This window comes from Macrosteles quadrilineatus, unplaced genomic scaffold (genome assembly GCF_028750875.1).
Source record: "Macrosteles quadrilineatus isolate MER2022 unplaced genomic scaffold, UCM_ALF_1.0 Scaffold_3__2_contigs__length_128488019, whole genome shotgun sequence".
NCBI lineage: Eukaryota > Metazoa > Arthropoda > Insecta > Hemiptera > Cicadellidae > Macrosteles > Macrosteles quadrilineatus.
This window is the reverse complement of record NW_026542596.1, coordinates 66,737,904-66,759,229: the sequence shown is the minus strand read 5'-3', so window position 1 is coordinate 66,759,229 and position 21,326 is coordinate 66,737,904. Positions and strand designations below refer to the sequence as shown.

At 35.3% G+C, this 21,326-nt stretch overlaps 1 protein-coding gene across 3 annotated transcripts in view; it reads right to left on the bottom strand.

Annotated features, from left to right (window-relative positions):
• Positions 1 to 761: 761 nt before the first annotated feature.
• The window catches only part of LOC128988796 (cadherin-99C-like), a 111,889-nt gene continuing 91,324 nt past the window's right edge, over positions 762 to 21,326 (bottom strand). For 2 of the 3 annotated variants that reach the window (XM_054410446.1, XM_054410448.1), the window contains 17 exons: positions 21,169 to 21,309; positions 19,807 to 20,091; positions 18,872 to 19,045; positions 18,393 to 18,602; positions 17,536 to 17,670; positions 16,716 to 16,832; positions 15,889 to 16,138; positions 15,040 to 15,191; positions 13,656 to 13,799; positions 13,004 to 13,231; positions 12,045 to 12,128; positions 11,066 to 11,247; positions 10,208 to 10,432; positions 9,363 to 9,459; positions 6,752 to 6,884; positions 3,938 to 4,058; positions 762 to 2,998 (listed from right to left, as the gene is read on the bottom strand). In XM_054410446.1, coding sequence (XP_054266421.1) covers positions 2,860 to 2,998; positions 3,938 to 4,058; positions 6,752 to 6,884; positions 9,363 to 9,459; positions 10,208 to 10,432; positions 11,066 to 11,247; positions 12,045 to 12,128; positions 13,004 to 13,231; positions 13,656 to 13,799; positions 15,040 to 15,191; positions 15,889 to 16,138; positions 16,716 to 16,832; positions 17,536 to 17,670; positions 18,393 to 18,602; positions 18,872 to 19,045; positions 19,807 to 20,091; positions 21,169 to 21,309 — 2,817 coding nt within the window. In that variant the 3' untranslated portion in view covers positions 762 to 2,859. Of the gene's footprint in view, positions 2,999 to 3,931; positions 4,059 to 6,751; positions 6,885 to 9,362; positions 9,460 to 10,207; positions 10,433 to 11,065; positions 11,248 to 12,044; positions 12,129 to 13,003; positions 13,232 to 13,655; positions 13,800 to 15,039; positions 15,192 to 15,888; positions 16,139 to 16,715; positions 16,833 to 17,535; positions 17,671 to 18,392; positions 18,603 to 18,871; positions 19,046 to 19,806; positions 20,092 to 21,168; positions 21,310 to 21,326 lie in introns of all 3 variants that reach the window. The other variant, XM_054410447.1, reaches the window with a different exon arrangement.

Below are 21,326 nucleotides of genomic sequence, written 5' to 3'. Positions count from 1 at the left end.
GGAACAATATTGCTGCTGAGATTGCCAGAATACCAGTCGACATGCTTGAAAAAGTGCATGAGAACTTCAGAAAACGTATGCAGCAGTGTGTGGATCGGGAAGGTCAACATTTGCCAGATATAATATTTAAAACAAAATAATTTGTAAATTCCATTACTGTTCAATGTAAGTGAAATATAAAATTAAGTTTCTACATGTTCATAATTTTTTTATTCCACTCCCAAATAAGCAAATTACCGCGCTCCACCCAGATCAATTGAAAATCAATTCAGCCAAATGGAAATTCGCTTAGGCGTCAGGTTTGCTGCGGCGGGGGTATTTATTATTTAAATAAATAGCATAACTAAAAAGCCCCAAACCATATTTAGGTAATTGGAACCCTTCAATATGAGACCCGGTATCACTGGGTTGGTGCGGATGTCAGCTAACTTCTAGATAGCCTAGGCATAAACTGTTTAATTTTCATCCATGTAAAGTACTCCACAATGCAAGTTTTAAATTAACAGTAATAGAATGTTTAACTGCAGTAAATTAGTACCAGTAGCTGTTTTAGGAGTCTGCAAAAATTTACTCAACAAATAAATATCCTGTGGTGTGAAATATGTCATGACTATTTGGAAATGTGAATCAAAACAAGAGTTATAAACTAAGCACCTCATTGAATGAATTGTAATTAAATAATAGTTTGAATGGGTAATAAAAAATACAATTTTGTTACTTAAATATATTTTACAACATTTACAATAGTAGATAAACACTATTCAAATTACAAAACAACAATATAACTTAAGTACACAATCATGGTCTCATAACAAATGGAATTAATACTATAAATTTAATTACAATATTTACAGTTTTGTCTGTATTTGACAGGCAAAATGACTAGGATGGTAAGTTAAAAACTACCAACACTATCTCATAAACAATATACAACTATATTTTAGTTATTCTAAACTATTTATACCAATAGGCACAATACTTTATAAAATCTTTTACAGTCTGTCGATAAGATGGGAGAAGTTTTAACAACATAATAGAACATTTTGATTTAAATATCAACGTTGTACTACCACTAAAGATTCATCCACAAATCACAATTTTAAATCTACTTTTTACATAGAATAACTTATTCTGCTTTGCTTCTGTAATTATTGTAACTATCACTCAATTAATTATAACAATAGTAACTTAAAACTTGTATAAAGAATAAATTACTATCAAAATAAGTCTTACATAATAGTTTTAAAATTGTATTATTTAACTCTGGTGCTTGTTGTGCTTGAATTAATGTTTTCTTTATTATTGCTCTTATGCCTAGATTTGAGCAAAGTCCAAATATCACCTTTAAATAATATTTAAATTTGTTTCTGAAAATCCCAAACTAAAATAAAATTTGTAAAACGTACATGTAAAATTAGTAGTATTCTAAATTTGATGTATATGACATTTTAATGTTACTTGTTTGATTAATTATTGTATTAATTTTTATGTTTAATTGTATTCATAAAGATGACTTTTTCAAGGTTTGAAAGTAGCGTTTGGTTTTATTTGCACTACAGTGTTATTAGATCTGTAAAATAATGCAATAAAGCTAAACCAAATAATTGAAGACAAAATAAAATTGTTGTTTCGAAAGATTTTTTTACAGGTTGGTAACTTATTAAATATTTTTAAAGTAGGCTTGCACATATTTTGGAATGTGATAGGTATTTATTGCACACTACTTTACCAATCTAACATACACTAAACTTACATTATAGTCTCTTTAATGTGAGCACTAATATTGCAAAGGTTCCTAGTCGGGTCTAGAGGTATAAAATAATAACACCAACATCCCTACACCCAATACTGTACCTAGTTTTTAATGAGTTAACAGTAAATAAAAGGATTCAAGATTAAATTATGAATATAAATTATGTTTTGGAAAGGTTGTTTAGAAAAATAAATAGATTATTTGGAACAGGTTATTTTTGTAGTGGGTTCTCCACCTGGGAAACTAAGGATAAGGTAATATCAATAAAAAATTGTGTTAAAATGTAGGCCTAATCAGCTGCATCGAAGGTTTCTATCGTCAATCCTAGCATTGACCAGACTTCCCATGTGAAATGAAAGTTTGAAGCCTAGAAAATAGATGAAGTTCAGGACCATCTCACCAGAGTTTACTAGTGTATTGGGTTGAATATTAATTAAAACAATAGACAAATAGAATAAACTGTCAAAGGAAGGTTCTGGCGCCCACAGCTAGGAGTGCCGTGTAGTTAAGGTGCACACCGCTGCAGGCGAGGAGCGCAGGAGCCGAATGCGAGCAGCAGACGCTGCAGCGGTGTGCACCGTAACTACACTGCTAACCTAGTGGTGGACGCTAGAACTTATGCTAACCGCAGCACAGCTGACGGTCTATGTTTATTCTATTTGTCTATGTTAAAACCAATGCAGTATCATAGCAACAGCTGATTGATTTATCACTTAACACAGAATATTGTCATTAGTTGATGACCATCTCAACAGATTACAACCCGTTTCTTGGCTTCAAATTTGTACATTACATGGGAAGTCTATTCTGTGTACAGTCAATGATACTAGTTATCAGAGGATGACAAATTTACAAGATATATTGTTCAGTTTATAATTTTATACCTCGAACATGGCGACTCTCCAAGAACCAAGGTAGTTTGAGTAAATACAGTAGACCAAACTGATTTGACATGCATAAGATTCCAGGTGACGTATGAAAAATCCAAACAAATGATTTTAAATCACTCAACTTACCTTGGACGGAGATGGAACCTTTGTTCTAATATATTATAATTTGTTTACTACTAGATCTAGATCACATAATTAAAGCTAACACCATGTTGACTATAGCTCCGTAGTGGCCTCCACGGAGTTTCTGTCCACTAAGTAGTTGAAGCCTAAGTGAGAGTAGTCCTTCTTGCCTCGGAAAGTCACATTGTCATTGGACGGACTTGTGTTTCTCCTAGACAATGTGTCTCCTGACCTAAAACATTAAGTCTCTGATGTAATACAAGTATAAATTGTGGCTGTTTCCTATTTTTAAGCAATTTTAGAAAAATTCTGGATCAAAATAAACCTTAAATTTTCTTAAGTTTCGCCAATTTTGATCTAACTTATGAGGATAAATAAACTGTGGAACAAGCTTTGACAGTAGTAGTACCTCTGAATATTAAACCATGGTGATAAACTATGACTTTCTTAAATGTTCACATCAACAAACCTACTATAGTTCCAAATAGATAAAGAACTTTCACATAAGAGCCAATAACACAATATTTAGATTTATAAAACCAGTACAGATTAGATCATCGTGATTGGTAATAATTTTGGGATTAGGATTAAATCATTTTAATTTACTGAATTCACCCATTAATTTGCTTGAAACATATCACTGCATATACCTTATAATTAATCAAGTAGATCTTATGATTATATAAACGAGGCACTATTTTAAGCAGCCTCACTATGTCTAATACACTTTAGGTTATTTTATCATTATCATTATCAATTCAGATGGGGACACCACCTAGGTGTGTATTTTAACCCAAATATGAGTGAAGGATGAGAGTGGAATGGTGTGAAATGGTCTGTGTAGCTTTGTTACTGAATAAGAAATGTTTTTCAGTAGCCATGATTATTTATTTAAGGCCCAACAATCAGCGACAGCTGGGTACAGTTTCAACCATCAAAAAGCTACTGGCTTTTCTCAGTATCGATCCGATAGCCTTTTGGAGCTTTATAAGCACTCAGCTACTCAGCCAGTCAGTGTTTAGGCCTCTGACTCATGTAACACTGACAAAAGACAGTGTATGACAATTAGGTATACGTCACTGTGTACAAAAAAAGCAAAGAAAAATACAATTTACTTCCAACTACGACTTCTATAAAACATACAAAAAATATTCAACATACAAACCTTTACCTGTCATAAGCAGGGTTTGTGACTCCCGAAGGAGAACGGTGAATGTTGTTGTTATTGTTGTGGTGAGATCTTTGTCGACCAATGGTGGCCGTTCTTGTCATTGTGTTCACAACAGGCTTATCTGTAAACATAATCTAAAATCACTAAGAGAACTATGAGGAAAATCATGTTATTATTAGTGATGGTCGGATCCGGATATCGGACTACCGGATCCGCCGGATCCGAGCTAGAACCGGTTCTGTATCGGATCCAAAAAATTCCGGATCTTGGGCTGGATCCGGTTTTGATGGATCCGATTTTATCAAATTTTTCCCCGATTTTTTCCTAACACAACGCTGTCTGTATCACTGTACAACCCCGATTTTTTTACTAACACAAAGCTGTCTGTATTACTCTACAACCCCGAATGTTTTTACTAGCATAAAGCTGTCTGTATCACTGTACAACCCCGATTTGTTTACTAAACACAAAGCTGTCTGTATCACTTCACAACCCCGATTTTTTACCAACACAAAGCTGTCTGTATCACTGTACAACACCGATTTTTTTACTAACACAAAGCTGTCTGTATCACTCTACAACCCCGAATGTTTTTACTAGCACAAAGCTGCCTGTATCACTGTACAACCCCGATTTGTTTACTAAACACAAAACTGTCTGTATCACTCTACAACCCCGAATGTTTTTACTAGCACAAAGCTGGCTGTATCACTGTACAACCCCGATTTGTTTACTAAACACAAAGCTGTCTGTATCACTGTACAACACCGATTTTTTACTAACACAAAGCTGTCTGTATCACTGTACAACCCCGATTTTTTACCAACACAAAGCTGTCTGTATCACTGTACAACCCCGATTTTTTACCAACACAAAGCTGTCTGTATCACTGTACAACACCGATTTTTTTACTAACACAAAGCTGTCTGTATCACTGTACAACCCCGATTTTTTACCAACACAAAGCTGTCTGTATCACTCTACAACCCCGAATGTTTTTACTAGCACAAAGCTGCCTGTATCACTGTACAACCCCGATTTGTTTACTAAACACAAAGCTGTCTGTATCACTCTACAACCCCGAATGTTTTTACTAGCACAAAGCTGTCTGTATCACTGTACAACCCCGATTTGTTTACTAAACACAAAGCTGTCTGTATCACTCTACAACCCCGATTTTTGACCAACACAAATCTGTCTGTATCACTGTACAACCCCGATTTTTTCCTGATTTTTTTACTAACACAAAGCTGTCTGTATCACTGTACAACCCTGATTTTTTTACCAACACAAAGCTGTCTGTATAACTCTACAACCCCGATTTTTTACTAACACAAAAAGCTGTCTGTATCACTCTACAACCCCGATTTTTTACCAACACAAATCTGTCTGTATCACTGTACAACCCCGATTTTTTCCTGATTTTTTTACTAACACAAAGCTGTCTGTATCCATGTACAAGCCCGTTTTTTCCCCCGAGTGTTTGTCTCTTGATGCACACAACTTATATGGCAAGGGCATGTCTCGATGTTTGTATCTAGATGCAAATAACTTGTATGGCAATGCCATGTCTCAGCGTTTGTCTCTTGATGCAAATAATTTATATGGCAAGGCCATGTCTCAGTGTTTGTCTTTTGATGCAAATAACTTATATGGCAAGGCCATGACTCAGTGTTTGTCTTTTGATGCAAATAACTTATATGGCAAGGCCATGACTCAGTGTTTGTCTTTTGATGCAAATCACTTATATGGCAAGGCCATGACTCAGAGTTTGTCTTTTGATGCAAATAACTTATATGGCAAGGCCATGTTTCAGTGTTTGTCTCTTGATACAAATAAATAACATATATGGCAATGGCATGTATCTTTCCGAAAAATATCCCGTTAGTATTTTAATCTCAACCGATGCTTCGTGATAAAAAATAATAAAAGTATAACTTATATGGCAAGGCCATGACTCACTATTTGTCTCTTGATGCAAATAACTTATATGGCAAGGTTATGACTCAGTGTTTGTCTTTTGATGCAAATAACTTATATGGCAAGGCCATGTCTCAGTGTTTGTCTCTTAATTCAAATAACTTATATGGCAAGGTCACGTCTTAGTGTTTGTCTCTTGGTGCAAATAACTTATATGGCAAGGCCATGTTTCAGTGTTTGTCTCTTGATACAAATAAATAACATATATGGCAATGGCATGTATCTTTCCGAACTGAATCCGACCCGATTTTTCAGATATCTTCACACCTCTAGTTTTTAGTTTTGTACCTGGATGATAAGCTAACGGCCTATAATTTCGTCTCAAAAATATCCCGTTAGTATTTTTATCTCAACCGATGCTTCGTGATAAAAAATAATAAAAGTATGATTTAAATTGGCATTCTGTTAATTACGTTTTTTTTAACCCGGCCTTAAGACAGTGTGTATCTGGATCCGAAGATCCGGATCCGAATTTTTCAAGATCCGGATCCGGATCCGGTACCGACATTTTCTTGGATCCGCCCATCACTAGTTATTATGTAGATAAAACACTTTTTAGAGAGTTAGATTCACTTTTAGTATTTTAGAGAAAGTAATGCGATGAGTTAAATTATAACGAGAAAATTTTAGAGAAAATGGCCCAAAATATACTAGGATTGACAAGGTAATCCTACCTATTTCCACGTTAACCTATTTTGTATTGTCTTAAATCAATCGCCAAACTGAATAAAAAATTGTAGACTAAGAATATCGAAGACTCAAAGATCAAAGGCAAGTGATTAAAACCTATTTAAGTACTTTAAGCGTAGTTTAATCTTTATTCAACTCTCTTACCCAGAGTTTCATTTAGCTCTTTTGAGATGTAGCCGACGTTGTCTAGATTGAAGGTGTGGTTTTTGTTGCTGAAGTCCAGTTGAAGATCGTTGAAGCTGTCATTGTCATCTACCGGAACACTCATTTGTAGAACCTGAAATTTATTGAGGTTAACTACTGACGGACTAACTAAGTAAAAACTATATTTGGTGGAGTTGGAAAAGTGTGTTACAACAGTATCTATTATATTATTAAAGTGATACAATCAAACTTTATGTTAACGGTTAAGGCCATTTACCAAATAAAAATATGGGCATATGGCACATCATAATGAAGCTTAGAGTGTGTAGATTTGCCGAAAAGTATTGACATGGACGAATTACCTAAGGGCTCTGCCCCACAGGCTGATTTCCTAAGGGCTACGCCTGGCACACTTCCAAAGTTCAAATGATATAATTTAATTTAGTTAAGGGGATACGCCACTATCTGTAGGCCATATTTTATATTTTTTTTACATTTTCCAAAAGTTGCATTTTTAGATAGGTCATTTAAATGTGAACATTTAGCTAAAATTGTTTGCCAATCTGACAACTCCTTCTAGTATAAAAAGAATAAAATATAAAACGCCGCAACCAGCAATTTAACAAAATTTTGAACTATTTTTTTTTGTTCCTGATATGTACACTTTTAATTGTGTATCATAAAATTATGTATTATGGAGTTATAAAGTAGGGTACATTTATTTAAAACAAAATAAGTACTTTGCTATTTTTATATATAATATAAAATAATAAGTTAGTGTAGTTATGGGAATTTTTCTCCTGTCAACCACCTGTTACATCACCTGCGATTATCTCAATACCGTGTTTTTTAGGTTATTATTGTACAAAAGTTTGAATAACTCCGTTAGTACTATACTTATAGTATTCAAATTTTCACCAGACCTTCTTTATATAGTAATAAAGGATTGTGTGTATAGTAAGCCCTATAGCATTACATTTACTAAAAATATTTATGTTTACGCAAAAATTTTAAATATTTTTTCAGCTTTTTTATATTTTGAATAAAAGGTGTCCTAAAAATTTTGTTTTTTTAGTTACCATAACGATTATACACAGAAATACTCATTATTTCATCCTGAATCAGGAAATAAATAGAATATGTCATTCCGATCAGTAGTTGAAAAGTTATTCTCAATAACGACTTCTTAAAAATTTTGGTGAAAAAAACTAAAAACGCATATAAATTTAGTAAATAAGTTATAAATTCAATATTTTTGTACCTAAATCTTCTAACTAAGTCTAGTATAAACAAAATATACTAACTAGGTTGACAAAAATAAAATAATAAAAAAAAAGTTGGAGATAGTGGCGTATCCCCTTAAGGAAACAGCTGGTCAGTGCAATGAACTGGTGTTTGTTTATTTACTAGAAAAATATGTTTGTGATGCTTTATGTACATTGAGGAGGGTTATGTTTGGTTGTAAAGAAAGGTTGTATAAGTTTTGTTAAGTATTGCCATAGATAAAACATACTCTCTTAGTAGATTTCTCATCCTTATGGAACAGCTGAAGACAATTTTATTGTTAGTTCTGTACGGTTTTCTGTAGAGGTCGTGTTTTGTTTACAATTTGTTTCCCGTTATTACAGCCATTTAAAACCTCGTTTAACCAAATAATACGATCTAATCATAAACAATAACTTGTCCGCTAGTTATATAACCAAACAGTAAAGCACAAATCAAGAAATTAACCCTAAAATAATAGAAACAAAGTTTCGTTGACACTAGCGCCCATGTGTCACGTACATGAACTAGACACGAAAAACGTGCTTCAAAATTTACAATGGGATGAGAAGTCTACTTGTGTTGATTAGTCTATGGTATTGCTCAAAGTTTCATTTTGTAATTTATATAGTAAGCTACATGTAAAGAGGCTTGACTAAAATTGAAGAATTATGGTAAAACATGTCATTCATGAAGCATCAATATGAAGAAGTTGATGCTTTTGCTACACTAAGGTATGTGTAATATTCTTTTGGATCTATTAGCATCAAAAGTAGGGGTTTGAAAGTAGGTTTACACTTTTAAATCAGTTTATATTTTCAAATTAAATCATAGAGTTGCTGTATTTTAAAACACACATCAGCAACACTTTAATAGCTCTATGGGTCACATTTTCTTCCCGTTGCAAAGCACGGGTATAGCAGCTTGTATCTTATTACAAGTACCAAATGTGGAATTTCAAGATGCAAGAACTTCAAGATGCACAAGTTTTGTGCACTAATACTATCTCACTGGTATATTGGCTGTTGTGTTTAGGAACTTAACAGTTAAGTTCCTAAACACAACAGCCAATATACCAGTGAGTTACTCTGCCAGCCAGTTTATCCTTTAATAAGATGAATGATGCTAAAAAAAAAAACTAATAATTAACTCTAACTATACCAAAAGCCTGGTAAATGTAATTATAGTAGTAAGAACACCTATTTCTACTTATGCACAGTAGAAGCTCCTTAGACAAGCAAAAGTCCTAAGAAGCGGATAAATCCACTCCAAGTTTAAAGGCGGTTGGAATGATCCAACTGTTAAATAGTTGCAATTTAATTTGTATCAATCAACATTTTATAATCACCTGTGTTTCATATTCCTTCAGACTGGGTTCCACAAACACAGGATCATAGTGAGGAGTGACATACATCCTCTGCATCCGCTCCTTGTAGGCTCTGTATCTGTAAGTGAACAAAAGCATTATCAGTGTGGCAGCAAAGCTTTGTTATGTAATAAATTTGACATAATGCCATACATAATAAATTAATTTGTCGCAAATATTCTTTTTATATGCAGTTTAATGTTATGATGTATTTTGATACGTTCAATAAATTTACTAATTATGAATTTACTGTATATTCATCACAATGACTCAACGATGTAGCAACGATGTATTATTGTGATCATTTCCCATGGTCCATTGAACATCATCACCATCTCCCATGATCACAGAAACTTGATCATCCTCATCCACAGTGATAACCTTTTTTTCGATTATGATATTAAATAATTGGACCAAATATTCGAGACCATACAATGTAGCTGCATTCACGAATGCTGTATTAGCTCACATTTCTAGGAAACCATATTTTTGTTTTCTAGACCATTGGAGATGACCCTAAAGTTTAATCAACCGGATCACATGGTTCTAGTTCTAAAGCCATTTGTGTTGGCCATAATTTGAACTTCAATCTAAGCTTGTAAGGCCACAAGTCTAATGCTCTGATCATTAGACTGGCCACACCCTTATTGTAAATACAATAAGAGTAACAATCAACAATACCAAACCAAATTGAAAGAAAATAATAGCAATGGGTGTTCCACGTTGTTAGGATTCTTCAAGAGCCTGATCAAGGCCTACTAAAGAAGGACAGAACGTCAAATTGTAAGAGGTAGCTATACCCTCCCCCGAAACACTAGAAAACCCACCTAGACCAAGAGATGCAGATGTATATGATGCCGGCTATGCCCAACACCATGATGAGGGCAGCAATAGCCACCAAGGCGTAGGGGAACACCTCCCACTGAGCTTGTATGAAGGTGGTCCTGACAGGCGTCACACGTAGGGGAGGGTGAATGTCAAACAGACCTACGTGTAGAGCTGCAGCCAGAGCCTCGGATATGTCTGACTGGGCCTCCTTGGAGGTAAGGCTCCTGGAACAGGTAACATAGTCACAACCTAGAGCTTAGAGGATGTTAGAAAAATAGAGAAATGATTATGAGAGTATAGTTTTGTATGAATTTGTGGTCATGGAGCTCACTCTCTTATCAGAAAGACATTGTCTTAATTTAACATAGTAAACATCTTTCAGCTTGACGAAATTCATACTGGACCAAGCTATTAATGATTATCAGTTAATGATTAGTGAACTTTGCTAAACAATCTGAGTGGCTGATCTTCACAAGGCTTTTTGTTTTTACTCAATTCTACACCCATCATTCGTTCTTTGTATTGTTGCTTTAGAAATAGGATAGCCTATTTCATTACCGTGAGTATTCAAGAACCAAAAGTGGCATTTTATACTCATAATTTCAAAAGAAACATTAACATAAGCTATGTTGTAGTGGGAAGAAAACAAATTTAAAATTTGGGAAAACAAGGGAATGTAAAGAAAAAGAAAAGAAAAATCAACAGACAATTTTTCACTTGCTTTTAGTTGGTTGTTGGTAAAAATTATTATCTTTAACACAAAGCTGCCATCAAAAATGAAATTATTCAAATATGACAATACTGATTCATAACCATTCGTCTTATATCCAGGTTAATTGTGGCATGTGGACCCTTACCTCTTGACAACGGAGGTGTTGCGGCCTTGTATCAGCTCAGTGTCAGGGTCCACCACATAGAACCACACATCCGTGCTGAACTGATCAGTATCTAATGTCAAATTGTCCCTGGACCACTGTCTGGGCACCATCTGCTCAACTCCCACCAGCAAGTTACTGTGCTGCTCCAACAACGTTACCACCTGCCAAACAACACAATGATTGATTGAAACCATTGGGAATGTAACCTCTGTTTGGTAAATGCCCTCCTCAGAAACTTTCTTCTGTGGGTTGAACAGTATCTTGTACACGGGTGTGCGTAAAACACATTCCTTCAGAAACAAGTTAATGTAAAAAGGTTTGAAACACAAGTATTGCCTGTACAGGGAGAACCGTTACCGTACTATTAATTATAAACGATAATAAAACCTGAATTTAAATGTTAATCATAAAACCATCAGTCTGAATGTTTGGACCCATACAAATGACCTAAATCAACCAAGGTTAGGAAGTTTTTTAAGGTAGTTCTTAACTTAGTTAGGTGTACTGAAGGAGTTTTCTTTGTCAAATTCATAGAATGGGATATTAATAAAATTAGGCCGTGTTTTCATTAATGACCTTAACAAGGGCCATACAAGCAAATGCCGAGGTAATACTGACAACCTGTTTTGTATAACAAGGCCCTTTCTGCTCAGATAACTAAAGACCTTCTGGGCCGCTTCACAGCCCAGATTTCCATTTTCTTTATTTTTTATGTGGTGATGATAAATTTAAAGATTCAGTCAATGGGGTGGTGAGGGAAGAAAAGACACTCAGTGCTGATGTCAGATTTAAAATAAGTTATTCCATCGTTAAAGAAACTTGTTGGACAGCTCCTATAATTGGGTACATTTTTTAAATAAAATTATTCATACTTCATTTTTTTAACAAGCAGTTCAACTTTTAAAGTATTGATACTGTTACCAATGGCCATTCAAAACCAATAATTTAATTTATTTACCTTCTCACGATTTTCTTCCACTTCATCTGCAGGCATGTTGTTTATGACCAAGATCATGCGATCAATATCTTCAATGACGTTTACCTGAAAAATAAATAATTTTTTAGATTTTTTCCACGACAAAAAATAATGTTTTGTGCTGCAATCTATAAGAGTAAATGTCAGAAAACACACCAATATTATGATGAAATGAGTGAGAAAATATCAATTAGTTTATTCTTAATTCTTGTTTACACAATCTGGTTTAGCTTAAATATAGAGTTCCAAAACTACTCCTAATGTGGTATTCAACAATATGCGAGGTACGTACCTGATTTTGAAGTCAGTAACCAGACACTCCTTTAGGCACAATGAATGGATTGAAAACAATAAAGAAAGATGAATATTTTTAGTTCAATTTTAAGTTATCACATATCGGAGACTGGCTTCTTGTGTTAAACTTAGAATGAATAAATTTAAAATATGGTAATCACAAATCTTGACATAGGCCTAATCTGTGCACACAAGTCAAGCCACGTCAACTTACGTGAAAGTCAAAAAGACTTAATCAGAATAGGCTTACCTATTCTGATTAACACAACTTGCATTTCAACAATCTCATTCCAACTGAACAGCTTTTAACCGTCCATAATACAGCAATGAATCTCAATACAAGATAAATTGGTCTAACCTTAATTTTGTTCAAGAAAAGGAGCTAGGTCAGGATTTTCAATTGTATAATAAGGAGGATGCTAGCTAGTTTGCTAGTTTGCTAGCTTACCTTGAAGAAGTGCAGGTAGGCAATATCGGTGACGGGTTTCGGTACCCAAGGTACTGGCACCGTCATTTCACCATCAATTCTTGGTTCGGGTTCTTTTACCAAGAACCGGCAGAACCGACATTTGACGTGAAGTACCGACCCATCACTAATAGTAATATTTACCAATACCAACATATCAATTTCCCACATTTCCACTTACCACTATCTGTGTAGCAGCAGTGTTGTATCCTCTGCTGACCCCAGGGCTGTCTCTGGCCTCCACAGTCAGTCTGAAGGGTAAGGCCTCTCTACCTACAGAGTCCAGGGTCCTCTTGGTGCGCACAACGCCTGTACGAGGGTCGATGGAGAAGTAGTCCACTGCGCCTGTCTCATCAGGGATCAGGCGATACTCTACCTGGCCTAGCTTGCCTGCGTCCTTGTCTTCTGCCTGAAAATTGTAGATACAATGTTAAAGTAGCAACACTGCGATAACAAATACTTCTGTTCTATTCCTGGGTCCTGCGGTTGACGGACCATCTGTCATGTCATTCCTCTCTCTTCTCCACAACCTTTTTACCCCTTCCTTCCTTCTTCTAGGATCCTCTTGGTCTATTCTCCTCTATTATTATGAACTCTGTTATCCTCTGCATTCTCTCATCTTACATTACTGTATTCTCCAGCTTTGTTCTCCGAAATTCAATAACAGCAAGGTACTCTTAATGGAGCTTCCTAACAAATATTGGTTTCGGCCCTAAACTAAATGTACATCATGTTGTGCAATTAATTACACTTATTGTTTTATTTTCTTGGAAATAAAATTATTTGCCAATACCTAACCTTTAACCAGTGCACCAATTAAAAATTCCTCTTACCTTGACATCCAGAACATGAGCACCCACGTCCCTCCTGTCAGCAGCAACTCCCCCAAAGTATTTCTCTTTTTTGAATCTTCTGCTTGATTCTGGGTAGAGGAAGACAGGTATGTTGTCATTCACATCTAGAACCTGGATCTTTACCTGAAGAAATTTGAAAAAACAAATGAACAACCATAATCAATAGGTATATGGTTTGTTACATACATCTGGGTTGCACAGGTGTAAGTTACATCAAAAACAGAAAATAAGTGCTTAATAGCTATTTACATTACAAGTGTAGTAAGAGCGTTTTTACATCACGCAGGTGAAAGTTGTGCAACGAGCGAAGCGAGTTGCATAATTTACCTAAGTGATGTAAACACGCTCTTGCGTAACGTGTAACGTACAAGATTTTACCTGACCCGACAATATACAGGAGGTTACGAACAATATTTTTCATTACCCATTTCACTCATCTTATAACAGTAAGGTTCATTTACAAACAAAAGCTAGGTTAGGAAAATTCTCCAAAACATAACAATAACAATAAAGTTCAAGCACACAGCTGATTTCTAGCGTTAAACGTTGTTGGCTCCATAGAGTTATATTTTTTAAGTTATCCACTCAATGTTATTTAAATGGGTTTCATTACATCACCGAGTGAGTTTTTTGATACTTTACATCACTTGAGAAGTAAGGAAGTTGTATACATCACGCTTAGGATAGGGAAGTTTAACATGGCGGGTTAGGTAAACAAATATACTATCTGATCATACGTCCATAATATTTACAGAAACTCTATTCATTATGACCGATATCAAGTAAGCAAACAATAAGTTGTAAATGGGTAAACTTAAAAATAAAACAAGGAAAAATACCACAGCAGTAAATCTGTTTTATTCCATACTAATTGAGGATCCAAGTTGCCTGGAAAAATTAAAGTTGAGATTAAGCTATCCATGATATGATATAGTGTTTTTCCAGGACTGTTTGAGTAAATGAAACAACTTTTACAAAAAATGGTTGACTAGTGTGTTCTGAATAAAAAAAAAATCCAAACAGTAGCTATTTTACAACTTAAGGGAAAGTTCCTTTAAAAATTATAAATATTCCCTGATTTCAGGTTCTAACGAGTAACTAAATAAAAAACCTGTTTTATTCACTTCTAAAAGAAACTGTATCTTCTAATAAAAATTCATAACATCACAACTACTCTGTTTACAAATCAGAATACATAAATCATAATAACCATGCCAACAAGTAGGTTAATGCTAACCCTCTACCCGCCTGTACTGTTGCATCCACACACACAGGCACAGTGATGATTACACAACTAAATAAATAGAATACTACACAGTTTACAGTTGTGCATGTGCATCTAAATGTTGAGAGTGGGACCTACCGAGGTTGAGGTGATGGCATTAGTGTTGTTGACCAGCAGACCAGTGTCCAGCTGTAGGGTCAGCTGATACTCTGATGTCTCCTCACGGTCCAGAGCAGCCACAAGTCTCAATTCACAGTTTCTGTCTTCAGTCACTCTCACTGAGAACACACCTGAAATAGAAGAACACAGTTATGTACAGAAGTTATGTTCAAATTCAGCAAAAAAGCAGAAAGTTGGTGGCTCAGTCTGTTGTGCAATGGACTTCGGATCCATGGCAGCGATGTGGTGGGTTTTGATCCTGGTTCCCACCCACTACTACATTTCATTAGTACAATATGACTCTTCTACTGTACAAGTTCTCCCCTTGCTTTGCTGGATACGTTCCACGCACAGGATCAAGGCCTATGTAAACGGGCAAATGCAAGGTTTAAAAGAGACTGCCCTTGCCCACCTCTTAAAAAAGGCAATGATAATAGGGGGGGGGGTTTAAAGAAGGGGGTTAAAAGGGGGTTAAAGAAGGGGTTTAAAGTTACACTAATTTAAATCATTACGGTTATTTACAATACACATCAATAAGTAACTCAACTTGTCACCAACTAATGATCATGCTGTTGTATCATTAGAACTAATAGAAGTGGTTTTAAGAGAGGTTTTTTATTTGCATTATTCCCATGTTTTCAACAACCCAGAATTCTTGTTAATGACACTGTAAATTGCTAAGTTAGCAACAATCACCACCATCTGATGTTGTAATTTGAATGTAAGTACTGCCACTTACACAGTCTATTCTACAGTATCACCATTTCTTTACATGGTACTTGCCATACAAAGACTTGCATTGCACCTATAAAAACCTTTCCATCATACCTCCTGTGTTTCCTTTGCTGATGGAACAGTGTAGTGGGAGGTTCTTGGGTTGTTTCTGGTTCTTGATGATGGTGAATGTCTTGACAGTGGTGTTGGGTTTGGTGTCCTCAGGCACCTCTATGGTGTACAAGGTGTCAGCAAACCCAGGACCAATGTCTGGAGTTACTGTGGTAGTTCTGCGGATGTACACAGGGACTGTCATAGAGGAAGACAACTCTGGCTCACCTGAGTCATACGCTCTGACTTCAACCTGTAAACACAATGTTTTGAAATTGCTTCCTGAAGGTGCAATATACAAAGTGTAAGAAGACAATTGCAGATAAGAGAAGAAATTAAAGCTAGTATTAAGGTTAGGCATTCTCGTTAAAAAGCTCTAGGCCAGAATAGTTAGATTTTTTATAGGAAAAGTGAACTAACCTTCACAATAGGAAACACATTTAGATACACAAAATTGAAGTATTTCATGGTCACCGGCTACTTTGTCAAAAGCAATAGTAGTTTTGTTGAATCAAGGGACCAAGCGGTAGCGTTGTGGACTGAGATATCCAAAAAGCAATGTCTAATTTGCTTCCCAATGGCTCTTAAAATTTGTCAGTACAATTCCTTGAAATGCATCAGCCTTGTTTTTCTTAACAACGCCTTAGAAACCCAAATGAAAAAACAAAAGCAAAGTCAAGGAAACTGCCAATAGAAACAGAACTGGTATTGACAAAGAGTTTATTTTATAGAACAAAACATTGGCCTCTCTAACACCTTGGATGCTGGTACTACAAGTGTATAGTCAATGGTACAGTACTAAAAGTAGTGTGGCGATGTAGCCTACTTACCTCGTATTCATTGTCAGGCTCCTTGCGAAAGTCATCCTTCACCCGTAGTTCTCCCGAGGTTTGGTTGGTTTCAAAGAATCTTGAAGCTTCTCCTTTGCCAACAATGTCGTAGCGGACCTTAGAAAGGGTTTCATCATTATTGTGACATTATCAAATAAAAAACTTCATAATACTCTGATATAAATTTGTGCATAAAATTATTTTGTTAAAAGCTTACAATATAACAGTCACTAATTGTTTTACGGCAAATTCTAAATTCTTTGATTTAATGCAACCATAACATTTAGGCCTACTGAATCTTTTCTTTATTGAAACTATAGCAGTAACAGTTACTTGTATTTTGATTTGTGACAATAACAGATTATGTAAATAAAGATGTAACCATAGAGCATAAATGCCTAGGTTTTTAGGATTTTTTTGAGGGGATAGCAGGCTTACCTGAATGGGAAAGAGCCCAAACTGGCACAAGAGACACACAGCTTTACACTACACAAACTCTCTCTCTTCCTTAGTCGAAAATACTGTCAGTGACAGTAAAATATTCCAAGTTTTGTATATATAGTGAAAAAGTGTTGTGTCTATTGTGCCATTTTGGACTCTTTCCCATTCAGATAAGCATGCTATCCTCACAAAATATCATAAGTTTAGCTAAATACTTTACTTTCCTACTTTCCTTCCTTGTTACGGATCATTATAGAAGTTCTCCACTTACTGCTGTTGTTTTTCCTATGTGTTCACTGTAAGAGGTTTATATGGTTTGTTCAAGGTAGTAAAACCTCAATTAGACCTATCACAATAACAGAGAAGATGACCAACTTACAATATTGTTAGGAGCCGTGCCATCAGCATCAGAAGCGGCTAGTGTAGTCACTAATGAGCCTATCTCAGTGTCATCATTCAGCACAATCGGTTTTGTTAAAATTGTCAGGAACACCGGAGGCACGTCATTTTGATCCTGAAAACACAATTTCCATAGGGTTTCAATTCAGTTTTACAACAAAAAGCAGTGATATTATTTCAAGAAAAGCTGTATTTGTTTAATCATGATAAATAGATACAAATTTTAACTCATAGACTCAATCACACATGGCTGGTTTAAAGCCAACAAGTAAAACATACGAGTCCTGTGTATAACCAATTCCTCCCAAGATCTCTTGTCCCTTGTGTATAAGCGAATGTCTTACACTTGGATAGTTTTACAACCGAGTTTGCAAAGAGACGTTGTATGGCATACAATCGACAGCAGAGTCAACTTTTTTAGAGCATTATTAATAGCAGTGAGTACATTCGGCTAGTTAACAAGTTGTGTATAAGAATCCAGCTAGTAAGCTGTAACCTAGCTCTGAGTAATTGAGACTTGAGTTTTGAGTTGGTTTCAAAACTGAATCATGAGCAAGTGTATATGACGAGGTCAAGATAAATTTACTGTAAGCTTTATGGAAATTTGTAAAAGGTTTATTTGATATGGCCTTGTTCTGGATTGACTAGGGATTGCTCAATAGTTACAGCGGTAAGTTTAATAATGGCTCTAACGGTACTATGTGTAATTAATTGTAGCCTACATTTTATAAAAATTACAACTCTTAGATTTAATCCTTTTGAGAGAAACAAAATTATTATTCTGATCTAGAAAAGTGCTAGACAAAAGCTTAGATTTTCAAATAGAAATCCACATACCTCAACCATTACGATTACTTTGGTTGTAGCTCCAGGTCTCAGGTTCGGGTTTTCTTCTGTTCCAATTATTAGTGCGTATTGATTTTCCGTTTCATAGTCAAGGCCTCTGGCTGTTCTTACCTCACCAGTTTTCTTATCAATTTTGAAAAGATCCTGAGGACCTTGTTTGATGACATATGTTATGCTTTTGTTAGTGTCCAGATCTTCGGCCTGTAATCGAAATCGAAAATTACAGAATATCTAATGAGTTACACTTAGTTTAGTATTTTTTCAGAAGAAAAAAAATGCATGACACAACTAACTAATGCAAGGAAAGAGACTACATTTTTTGTCCCTCTAAGGAAACTTCTTGGGAAGGAGGTAATGTCGGTTACAAAACTGAAAAAAAAACTGCAATTTAGTGTTGAGAAAGTTTTGTATACTATCCACTGAAACTCTTTTTCAGGTAAATTTGCTGCATCTTGTACAATTTCCATTACCTTGACTTGAGCGACTAGGTAGTTAGCAGTGTTCTCTGGCACTGTAGTGTTGTACAGTGTGACAGGGAAGGTAGGTAACTCGTCTTCCACATCTGTGACATGTACAGTGACTGTAGCCGTGGCTATCCTGGGGTCCGGGGCTCCGTCTTGAGCCGTCACTACAAACTTGAACTCCTGAAACATGCCATCGGAAATATAGCTGGGCAGCTTGACTAGCAATAACCAGGTAGTCTATTCCAAATTTAAATGTGGCTGGCCTAGTCTTTTAATGTTGTTTTAAATGTTTTTGTTGTGTTATTTCAAGTGTAATGACAATGACTGATTGAGTTATTCAAACAAAAATTAGTAATCCATTGAGTATTCAATGACACTGACGATAGACAAGGTAAGTTTACTTTTATCCATGCAAATTTTCAACCTAGGTGGCAAGAATGAATTAAAAAAGAATTCATTTCTTGTACTTTTGAAAATATAAGAACTCGGGTTATAAATTAAGAATATAAAGTGGTTACGTTATTATTGAAGGCTACAAGATTTTGTTTGGAAAAAGAACATTAAATGGTAAATTAAACACAACTTATGTATATGTTTAAAGTTTAAACAAATGTAGGTGTTTAGCATTGTGGTAGGTCTAGGCCAGTTTCAAGGTCATAGCGCTTTTCCGCTTGAGTACAGGAAAGTAACGCCAAAATAGCGTGAATCTGCTGGTGATTGTACAAACACTATCCCAATGTCAATAGAATTGGTGGATATATCTGTTACCTGTCCTTCAACCCAAAAAGGGCAAAAAGTTAAGTGGATATCCGTTACACAGGGTTATTATTCTGGGGTGGGTTTAAAACATCCAAATGGTTGACATAATGCATTTGTTATGGTACACTTTAGTACTTTCAATATGGAGTAAGTTTTATCAATCCCTTTCACTAAAATATTACCTTGTTTTTCTCATAGTCCAGGGCAGTCTGTGTAGTGATGTTGCCAGTGATAGTGTCGATGGTGAAAGGCACATCCTCGGGCAGGGAGTAGGTGACGTTGGCGTTCATGCCTTCGTCTGCATCAGTAGCTGTTACTTGGCCAACAAACACATCCTTGACTCCCTCCGTCACTGTAAACTCGTAAGGCAAGTGTGTGAATTCCGGGTTCTTGTCGTTGATGTCACTGACAACAATGTTTACGTTCGCTATGCTCGATAGACCTCCTTCATCCTCGGCTTTGATCACCTATAAAATAAATGGGAATGAATATTCTAAATGTAAACCATATGGTAAAACTGATTGAACAAAGATTCCATTCAAATGTTGTAAATAGATGATTGATTTTGTCAAGCCAATTTGATATCTAATTTTCTAGTATCCAACACAGTAACTTTATTTAATAATTTGCCTTAACCCTTTGAGGTTGAATTTTTTCCACATTTTCCGGGGAATTTAGCTTGCCATTCAAGCAGTCAGGAAAATGGCGCCCAGCGACCTATACTCGCCATTCGACAAAAAAAATTAACTTTTTTATTTTTGAATAATTTTTTTTTCTTTTTTTTCTTGTAGGTTGCCATTTTTGAGCAGTCGGCAAAATGGCAGGCGGCGACCTATACTCGCCATTCGACCGCAAAGGGTTAAAATGTTCACTTGTTGAGCTATTTTGGTTTATACTTTGACTAAAAATTACAAACACAAACTTTTTAGCTAGCTTATGATGCTATTTTTATGGTTCTACCGAAATTTCATAAAAGTTTTATACATAGTTCAATTCCAAACAACCCTTCCCGGACTATAGGCAGATATATCCCGCTATCATATTGTGTATAGCTGACGGTAGGCGGATATATCCGCTTATGTATTTTGGCTCTGTGGACAGTGGGCAGATACATCCGCTGATTATTACAACATCTATTGTTATTGTTGATTATATATAACAACATTAATCTTCGTAAAAACGGTATTTTATTCAATTATATATTCAACCAATGAACTAGGAATGTTTTTCTAGAAGAATAAACAACAACATTTTTTTAAATCCAAATAAATATAAAAAAATAATAAATTTTTTTAACAAATTAAAATAAAATATTATGGACAAAGTGCTGCATAGCTCAACTATTTACAACATTCTATAAATTACAGATAAAAAAATATGTTTTTTTTATTTTTATTAGTTTTGCTGTTTGTATACATATTATAGGCCGTCCGGGTATGGTTAACTAACAAATCACCTAAGATATATGTTTCAGCAAACAGTTATAAACAGTTTTTGGACGCCATAGATTTTCTTTGTCCAAACTAGTTTACTCTCCGACTTACCAGCTCGTATCTAGTAAGATCCTCTCTGTCCAGTTTTCTTATGACAGACAACACTCCAGTCTTATCATTGATTGCAAACTGACGCAAATCGTTCCCCGACACGATGGAATACGTGACAGGCTCGTTTTCCGGATCAGTTGCCTGTAACATTTTAAGTT